The following is a 10,608-nucleotide window of genomic DNA, read 5'->3' as shown; positions in this document are numbered from 1 at the left end:
TAGATAGACAGATAGATATAAAGCAGCCAAAAGCACGAGCGGATACCGCACCTACGAGCTTAATTTTGAACTTTTTGCAAAACCAAGCATTTATTTCAGGAAATTTATCGGCTGTCCATTCAGTCGCTAATTATCACTATCTGACTTCAATGGACGTAACGATTCACGCTCTAGTTGCGGTCGACATAAACGGGCCAACCATGGTAAAAAAAGGGGAAGTCGAACAAAAAAGTTGTGCCTGTTGCCCTTTCTGAGGCGCACTAAAACTCAACCGACAAAATAGCTTCCATAACGGTTACGATGGCAGCTGTTTACCCCAATGAAAGCTCACGAGAAAAACAGCTCTTTCTCACTACCTAGTTTTACTTTTCTGGTTACCCCCTTTAACTCAACGCTCCCGCTAAGTTGACGGTTACAATAGACGCTTACTTTAGGTTTCTAGACGCGGCTCTTTACGCTCGCACTAGGGTCGTGGTAAACAATCGACTTCGCACGCGCGTTTAGAGTTTTAGATATCATGTATTAACAATTTTTTTGAAACAGTCGTAATTAGGAAGCGTACTACACATCACATATATAGTGAATTAACACAAACAGAAACCTAAACTTAACCATACACAAGTATTGAATAACTTATGCATTCATTGTACAATATCTTCATAGGTAACTATCGTGACCACTTAACTAGACTCCAACGGATCACATAATTGAGCGCTGCCTGCGAGCAATAGTAAACGTGTGTCCTTCAACTTGTTTTTATGTGCATAAAAAACAACTCTCAGAATCGCGATTTGTATAAATGCTGTTACATATTTACACACTCATGGCATCATACGGATAGTTCATGTATCAATGCGATCTGAAGTGATTGTCGCCTGAAAAGATTCTCCGAAACATTCAAGGCCTCGAACTGTTAAACGTCGCAGACGTTTTTTTAAATTTTTATAAGTCAGTTTATATATATATATATACATTATTCAAGAATTTATTTACATATAAAATATGGTTGCTGAATCTCGAATGATCCATAAAGTGACATGTATTTTGCTTCTTGCCTAAACCGAAAAAGAAAAAAACGATTCTCGAAAATCACGATGAAAAACGTGTTTATTCCTAGGATATTTATTGTATTTTTTTTCCTAGGTTTTTCTCTAGGTTCCCTGTTGAAGACTACTGGCAGGATTAATTAAAAGACAATGACGTTTAAAATTTTCGTCTGTGATATGCGCCCATGGAACAGTATCGTAGACAATACTGAGGGGAAGGAAAGGGAGCCATCAAGAAGCCAGGGAACTATGTAATCTGTTAATCCTCTCTGAGCATTTACAGTCGTTTTTAATTCGTTTAATAGGGCGCCTGTCGACGTTGAAGATTGCCGAAGAGCAAACTGAAGCTCAGACGGTCACGTTTGGTCTGCCCTGTCTTTACCAATCGAATTGTTGAACATCGTCTAAATTAGAGTCGTGTTAACCAGCGGAGCTTTTCCTATGGTAATCACGCTCAAGCACCATTGGTTTTGTACAAGGATCTGTCAAGAAGGAAGAAATGTCACTTTTGTGAAGATGGTGCATAAACAACAATGGTGGAGTACACTTTCGAATTTAAATATACATACGGATCTAAGGATAAGATAAATACTATAATAATTTGAAACCTATTGAAAACGGTTTCTTCTTCCTGACTAGCTAATTAAGCTAGCAGGTTTTTTTTTTTTTTTTTTTTTTTTTTTTTAGTAATTGTCTTTTTTCCATGATAAAATATTCAGCAGTTTAGTAACTTAATTCAAATGGTAACGGATTTTGTCTGTGTCTTAGACGTTGTTCTTTCTTTGGGTTATCAATGCTCTTATGGGCCAGGTTATCAAGTTGCTTTAGTGATTGTTCTATGTTTCCCAACAATTTGAATGATCAAACGAAGGACACACAAAAAGATCCACAAAAAAGACCGTTTTCAATTCAGAAGATTAACTAGTTAGCTGTCAAAGTATACAGCAAGCAGTAGAAAGGCGGGCTCCCTTCACTGAAAATTCAAGTGAAAAGAATCAAAGGTGCCCATGTTGAAGATTTTTTAGAAAAACGTTTATTACATTAGCTTGTTGCATTAATAATAACTATTCTGTTATATATATATATATATATATATATATATCACAACGGTAAAGTCTTTTGACAATTGGAGGATCTGCATTTCACATCAATAGGACAAAATGAAATCGTAGCAGACTTGACCCTGAGATATATTTGTGACAGAGGCATCGCTTCTAATATTCTGATAATATTATATTATAAGTAAACTAAGCGGTATTAATCAATAAAACCATATGAATGAGTATAGTAGCCATGGTTCCAGCTAAGATTTTTTAAGCTAAGATAGTTTTTTAGATATATACTAAGATTCGATAACACTATACTATAAGGGATAGAGAAATAGTATCTCTGTTACATTTACATTGTCAGTTAAATCTTCTTGTTATTCAACCATTCTGCTGTTTTAACAGATATTAAATCAACACTCTTCCAGTATCCAGCAATACACATATCTACATATATTCTTAAAATTTTTACTATGTTAATCTATTGATGGTTAGATAGCGTTGCCTATTATCAAGGATTTCATAAAGCAGCTTAACGAAAATAGGCCAGTTTTTAAAAAAAAAAAAACAAGAGGGTAAATCTTCTAAGTAACTGATAGCCAATTTCGAGGTTACCTTAACTCGTACGCAACCCGCAGTAGTCTAGTTGCATTTACACTATACATCTCAGCAAAAGTATACTCATCAGCTATACGAAAAACTTAAGATGTTATTTTTATGACTTAGAAAGATGTTATTTCTTTTTTATTATTCTGTATGCGTCTAGTGACGGTTAATTGTTTCAACTATGCGACAATCATTACTAACCTGAAGTTAATAGGTGACTGCTAGAAAAAAAAAACGTTATTTCAAGTATTACATTTTAAAACTTAACTGTCTTGAACTTAACATAGTTCTATTCAAGTTTTACACAAGTTTACTTTCGCACAAAACAACATAATAGTATTTATCTTAAAATCATGGCGAACTGTTATCTCTGTCTATTTCGCTTTTTTTTTCCCTCCATGTTTTCGTTTTAAGGCAATGGCTTTTCCTGTCTTGATCGTGATCTACTTGATGCTCTTTGTAACTTGATTTTGAAGTTTTTTTTGAAAACAGTTTCCATTGCCCAGATGAGGTACAACCTAACGAGTATACCCAATTTCCTGCATTTAGTTCTGCGAGAATGGAATGAAGGTTTTCAGCAGTCGTATATTAAAAAAATGTACCATGTTTCAGTTGTCATTTTTGTAGCTGCCCTTTTACACGTCAGGCTAAGTTAGCATATTTACGCCAATTTAAAAATTGGCCCATCTCTGTAGGTGCAATGCCTTAGCTCCCCGGATATTTTTACATGTTTACTGAACCTTTTGCACGTCTTTGCAAGAACCAATGATACTAAATACCTAAGATAAGGCGCTGTAAATTATATAGAAGGGGCAGAATTACAGCAAGTCATGAACAAATGCTCACTATATAGGACGCTGCTTAGGAATTTGTTTAACGTGACATATCAGACCTGATAAGCGTTTTGTAAAAAAAAAAAAAAGCCATTATCCTTAATGCAACCATTCTGCAGCTGCCCGGTTTATGAAGAAAAGCACCGTATCGCTAGAAAGCAACATCTGATAAAAGTTCATCTGTGGCAATTCTACTGCAGTCCTCAAAACTAAAGAGTCTCATGTAAAAAATGATTGAATGTGCCACTAGTTCGACGGGAAGTTTGAAATGATACGAAAGTCAGGCTCCAGAACCAAACTTGTATAAGACATGAATAAGTTGATGTTATTTCTAAAGGGTTATTGAAGTGGGAAAGCTATGTTTTTTTGCTAAAAAAAAAACCGATTAAGGCCAGTTGGCTGTGGTAGGAGAGAGAGAAAATACGTGGCTTCAGCTATAGATATCCTACCTCTAATACCTAACGTCTCAGCTAGGCTGCGTTCGAGAAATACGTCATGCCAACTAAAACTTCAACCGCAAGGGTTGCTTTTTTGTTTTCGCTTTTATTTCTCAAACCTTCCTACACGGAAACTCATAAGTCCAGGTTCTCTGCTTATTAGGCCCAGGGTCCACATACTCGAGGTCTTAATAGGTAAGAAACTTGGGCGGCGTGAGTTTCTTCTGTTTTCTCTAGGTAACAGATTTCGCGCGAAGGTGCACGCTCGTTGATTCTTGACTCGGATAGGGGAACAGACGTTCGAATGACTCGATGTCCAAATGTAGTAGACACAAATGGATGCGTAACAAAGAGGGGGCGTCTACGTTCACAAAAAAAAGTGGCTCGGGGGATTCTTCTCTGTCGCCTCATTGATGTAGATTCGTTTCATATGAGCGTAAACTAAATGTGATAAATGCAAACGCTACAAGATGTTCCTTACTGTTATAAAATTACATACTCATCGTTAGACGCCGTATAGTGTCACCTAAATATGACCCAGAGAGCAATCGTGTACGATATCGCTAGATGTCTTATACCCATTATATGCCGTAAATATATAAAATAAATGCCGTAAATATATATGCTATAAAAAGCGGAAAGAATTTCCATTTATCGAACACTGAGCGCACCTCAACAAATGAACACAGATGAATTCTGCTTCAGCTTTTTATCTTTCATGTCCATCGTGTTACAATGCGCTCAAAAGGTCAAATAAGTAAGTTATAGCCTAACAGTTAATAGACCTATAGGGAACTAATATCTGAGATTTTCAGCTGTCGTTGGCTGCGCCAGCAAGTTCATTCAAAGTACGGCCTATAATCGTAGTTTTCCTACCACTCAGATAACGAATAACGTGTGTGATTATAGATAAAATGAAAAAAATTAACATTGATGACTATAAAAATCAGTTAACGAACTTCATTGTCGCCACTAAATCGCGTGAGATGAGACTCTGGTCTGGACTGTGGAGAAACGGGTCTAGAAAAACGTTTTTCGAAAATTTGTCGGAGCCATTTTGTCAGCTTTCGCGTTTGTTTTGCTAAGGGAAATAGTGTATACCTGTTAGCGAAAGATATCAAACTCCTATTTAACACTGAATTTTTTATACAGTTAGGACTCCCCATGTAAACTTCTGTAAACTATGAATAATCACAAAACTAACATACATGTAAAAATTTTTTATAGCTAAACAAAATGTAATGAAAAAAAATTTAGGTTGTTTATGACTCATATTATATTCAGTAAATAGGTAGAGCTAAAATACAATAGGTCGAAATTCTGCTTTTTGTACTCTGTTTCTGCTTCCGAGCCTATGTGAACGAATCTTTAGGTCAATCTCGCGATGGAACACGCCACGATTTTCCCAACCAATGTCGCTTCGTAACTGCATCGGAACTCATAAAAATAAGGGCCATAATCAGTAGGCTCGCTTTTTTAATGCCGAGGATTGTGCAGAACATGAAAAGAGCATTATAAGAGGCTTCCGCAGAGCAAATAATAGTTAAGAATACTTACCCTTGCAGTGCTTTCTCCGAAGTTCAGAACGTGAAGCTAGCGTTGACAGGACAGATCGGCCTGCCACAGCTATACCATAAGGCCATTTTAGAGCGTTGGTTCAAGACGAAGCGCCGGGACCACTAGCCCAATCTCTGATTAGCAAAATTTCGGGTGATACAGGGCCAAACCACGTGATGCGTTTTGAATAAGAAAAAAAAGGCATATCCGCGTTGTATAAAAGGAGCAAAAAGTATCAGGGACATCTTTTGGCGTAAGATAGAGTGTTAGCAGCGTGATTTTTAAAGAAAGCAATATTTTTCCGAATGAAAATGCATTACGTATAGTTGTCGAGTTAAATTATAGCTTAAATATTATATCAACTTTATGTTATTGGCTTCGGAGCTTTATTAAGTAGCACTAAGTTCTGCCATCGACCAGTGTGATATTGTTAGAAATTAAATTCTAGCGGTTAATTTTTCATGACAATTCGGATTGATTACAGCTGGCTCTGGTTTAGCATGGTGTCCGATAGTCTGGGACGGCATCTCCTGCTGGCCGCCAGTACCGGTAGGCGAATCTGCTGAGAAACCTTGTAAGCCTCTGCTCGCTAATATTGGAAGAACGCACCATATCTATGACCACACAGGTAAATAGTACATACTTTTATCTCTAATCTGCCTTACGTAATTCGGTCTCGATCGCACCATATAACGTTTCGAAAGCCATTCAAACGAGGAATGATCTACGAAGCGCCTATGGTATAAATTCCAAGTGCGGTCTATTTCCAGCTTATCCCTAGCGCGATATTTGTGCGCCTACTAAAGCAACTCCCACGCGAATTAAGCGTAAAAAACCACAACGTAGACAATCCGTGTACTGATAATTACGAAAACATATGTTATATGTTGATTTTTAGCACATTTGGGACTCTGTCAGGAATGCTGTTTACTTTGGCCGACTAGATCATTGTATGATAACACTAAAAACTTCTCTAGCTGCTCACTGTAAAATAGGATTGTTATAAACGGTTACTAGTACTCCCTGAAAATGTGACGCATTTGTTTTGTACACTTCAATCATAGGCATAATAATAATAATAATAGAAGTCATAAAGCTTTCTTTTTTTATAATTGAGCTCCTGAGTCCTGAGTTGTCTAAGTAGATATTGGCATCTAAATGATGATAACCTAGTTCGTTTCAAAGGAGTAGTTACAGATTTCAACTTAAAACTCTAAACAGAAAACGTATTTCAAGAATTCATCCTGTGGTATATATATATCTATGCAATATGTTTGATGCACGTAGTGATAACGCGCCCGGTTACGGGGAAACGTTGGTGGCACCTTTTTCATTCAGTAAAATGTAGAGATTGCTGGCTAGATCTACGCCGGAGACCTGTTAAGTTTAGTAAAGACGGCGAAAGTTGCTAACCCGGCAAAGTGGACAAAAATCGCTTTTGTGACAACTACTTGCCACAATCTGTGCCAGCCTCTTCTAGAAAATGATCATCTTAACGATTTACTTGAAAATTATTTGCAAAGTTCACGACAACTTACATTACGATATACGGTCTATGTCCCATCCAAGACAATGTTACGTTCCAGTATGCCGTTCGAACCACTTGGAAGTGGTACTATGTTACAGAAGCAGGCAGAACACTACGGGTATGGCCAAAACCAATCGATCGTCTTTAGTTGAACTTTCATCGTATAGAAGCTGAATGTAAGAATGAATATCGGAAAAACCGCGTTTATAAGGCTTCTTTGAAAACGGTTGCGTAAGACCCTTTTCAGCTGCCTCCGTTAACTGTGAAATCTCTGTTATATATATATATATATATATATATATTTGTACGACTAAAATACTGAAAGATTTTACAAAACAAACAAGAAAAGAAAAAGTTTACCTGTCAGGGCAGTGAGGGTTATTAATTTCGTCTGAGCCATTTCCGGTGTTGGATTCAATGAACAAAAGCTGGGCTAGGGAAATCCGTTGGAAGTGGGGTACGGAAACGACGACTGCTAATAAATGAATTAGTTTTTTTTTGCGTTAAATTCACATTATAAACCTCGTATTGAGAAGATGGCTGACTAAACGACCACTATATTACAGTTTAGGTAACGCTAACAAAAATTAAACATTCTTTTACGGTACATCGTCTTGGCCCACATTTGATTTTGCAAACTTTCCTTCTTATACAAAAATGGGCACAATATTTAAGGTTTTTTTTTATTATACATAAAAGTATATAGGACGATGCCAACCTCTAAATACTTAAATATCAGATGGAATTATCCATACGGTAGAAATTAGCAGAACGATAAATGTAAGGAACATTTTTTTCTCTCAATTGTCCTGTTTGAATATCAGAAATCATTTAGAATAGAAAAACATTTTTATTAACTGAAGTAATTTTGGTCGCACGTTATATGATAACACGTCACATTGGCTCTGTGAATTATAGTTGAAAAAACCCAGCAACATCACTATCATGGCTCCCAGATTCAAAACCCAAAAAGCTGGCTCAATAGTTGATCCATATGATGGCTGAGGTAAAAGCGTTCAGTTTAACGTACCTTACGAGCACACATTATATGTTTTCCCCTTTGAGCTTTGATTGACGGCAATCGACCTGCTGTGCAAAGCGGTGCCAGAAGCACATTGTTCCAAGCCATACTTCCAGAGTAGCTAAACTCACTAATCTTGACATATCGCTACGCGGCAGATCGGCTATGGCCAGGATGGCAACAAAACCCTGCTGCTCGACGGTCTTCAAACACAGAACAGTTTTACCAAATAAAACGATACAATCATCTTCATTATCATATTGTTGCATAATTGAAAACCCATTCTTCCTGTGTTCCACTTTTACTCTTTTTTTCTGTAATACATTAAGCAGCATTGTCCTCGAATAAGAATACCGCGTATATGGACATTGATTGAAAACGAATGACGGGTTTTATCTATTAAATGCTGACTTTCTGTCATTGTGACCGTTGTTCAGCTTCCGTATCAGCTCTAGAAGCGCGGCGTTATTTCCGCGCACTTTAACCATTCGAGAGGCGCTGTTTATTGCCTGCGCTGTAAAGTAAAAACACGACGACGGCAACCGCAAGAACTATAAAACATCTCACACCCGGAAAGAAGTGGGGTAATTAGTGCTAGAAGGCCCACATTGTGGCTATAGCGTGCCTCTAATTAATCAGGATCAGCGGCTGGATGGATGGGTTCGAACCTCTGAATGAGCAACGATTCGAGTCCCCTTTGTGACGCTTTATATGCTCATTTTGTTCGCATGGACCTGAACACAGCTTGAACATAAATGTACATTTAGGTGAAGGTAACCAATGCTTAAAGTCTAAATATACATTCGAGTTGAATTTCTTGGGAATAAACAGGAGCTCTGACGTACTATTAAATGAGCTGTTGAGTCTGTAATAAAACTAGACGAATAGTTAGATGATTTTTACTAGATCCTTTATAGCCGATTTTTTTTTAGCCCGGAGCCCGATGCTGAAACATCGCAACAATAAACTAAACGCAGTTCACACCTGACCCACAGTTAGGTAATAAATAGAAAGTAATTTTCGTTCCGCTCCCTGTTTATTGTCTGTTTGAGGCCAGCCACGTAGAAGTGTGGATTCCGGCAGTTATATGCCATATGCAAATCGGTCTTGGAAGTTTATATATACATGTGTGACCGTTGGCAGCTTCCACATATCAGTGAAGCAGCTGGCACTCTGCGGCCTGGTTGTGAGAAAGCGCGTATAGTCAGCTATGGCTACGATCGTGTTCGACTTGAGGCGAAGTCCCCCCGACATTTGCAATCAGGACTTTTTGATAAAACGAGGCTTTTATTTTAGGAAATAATAGGAAATTTTTCACTTGGATTGAGATCGATTAAATCGTAAACGATTCCCGGCGCGGCAATTCGAACTTCATTGAAGTATTTTATACATCATATAAGTTACTAATGGATAGAATTCAAGACGGCCAACATCGTCTGCTGGTGCGTTAAATCAACGGGCTTTATTTTTGTCGTTTTCTATGTGTTTCAGATGCCCATGCTTATCGTGTCTGTGGGCAAAATGGCCGTTGGATGGAGAATCAGACCAACTACAATGCGTGCGTAGCACTGATCAATGTATGTCTTTTTCAATAAGTTTACTAGGAAACTGGATTAGGAAAATGATGCTAGTAGTTCGTCGTCATAGTTCCTTGCTTGTAGCGAATCATAGACCAGCTACTATCATTTGAGGGTATATTTCTGTGTTGTAGTGGTATACATATAGAGCGTTCCCTCTAACTAAAACCAACTTTCTGATCCGATTGAAGAGGTTATCAGAATTAAATCATCTCTTACTAGCTTTATGTAATAATGTTCGAAGGGGACATACAATAGGATTCGGGGAATCATAAGGTAGTGGCATATACACACAAAGTTCATTTTGCGTAAGAAACGAATAGGAAATACTAAAAAAAATTCGTAAAAAAAATTATATAACGAAGATTGACAACGTTAGCCCTATCTAGCCCAATGGTTGCCTGACAGCACCGACGTTAGAGACTAACATCATGTTAGATTCCAGCATTGATGTTGAAACTGTACAGCGGTGCAATAGTTAGGCATTTACTCACTAAGTTCAAAAACGCTTGGAAACAAGCATCGTATTTTGTTTCACTCTAGGAGCCATCTGATTCAAGCAATTTAAAGCAACTTAAAGATGGAAAGTTTCTACAATCAGAATGTATACTAGCCATGATCTTATTATTTTCACTATAATCTACAGATGAATATGCTTACAGACACGTTTGGATATCGTCGTTCGTTTTATTAATATTGTATTATACATCTTTTAATAATAGTATATATAAGAAGTAAACGTTATTTTATTGGTTTAATTTCTTTCAAAGCTTTTGTGAGCAGGACTGCTTACCCTAGGGAATCTATTTTTCCTTTTAATCGTTTACCTTCCGCTTTTCATTCTAACGAATTTCTCTGAAACAACAGGATACTTGAATACTTTTATTAGTACATATATATTATATGTACCGAGAAGCGACTGGCATAGTACCAGGACACTGGTACAAGATTTAGAGG

General features: G+C 37.3%; 1 protein-coding gene across 6 annotated transcripts in view; it reads left to right on the top strand.

Annotated features, from left to right (window-relative positions):
- LOC111267806 (corticotropin-releasing hormone receptor 1) overlaps window positions 1-10,608 on the top strand; it is a 48,342-nt gene that overhangs the window by 2,246 nt on the left and 35,488 nt on the right. For 5 of the 6 annotated variants that reach the window (XR_002684849.2, XM_022846314.2, XM_022846316.2 and 2 more), the window contains exons 2-3: window positions 6,010-6,153; window positions 9,566-9,651. Coding sequence is in view for 5 of the 6 variants with exons in the window: in XM_022846314.2 (XP_022702049.1) it covers window positions 6,010-6,153; window positions 9,566-9,651 (230 nt within the window). In the remaining variant the exon portion in view is untranslated. The remainder of the gene's footprint in view (window positions 1-6,009; window positions 6,154-9,565; window positions 9,652-10,608) is intronic. The other variant, XM_022846317.2, reaches the window with a different exon arrangement.

This window comes from Varroa jacobsoni, unplaced genomic scaffold (genome assembly GCF_002532875.2).
Source record: "Varroa jacobsoni isolate VJ856 unplaced genomic scaffold, vjacob_1.0 scaffold_1224, whole genome shotgun sequence".
NCBI lineage: Eukaryota > Metazoa > Arthropoda > Arachnida > Mesostigmata > Varroidae > Varroa > Varroa jacobsoni.
Note: the sequence above shows the minus strand (reverse complement) of the source record. Positions and strands in the feature narration are given on the sequence as shown.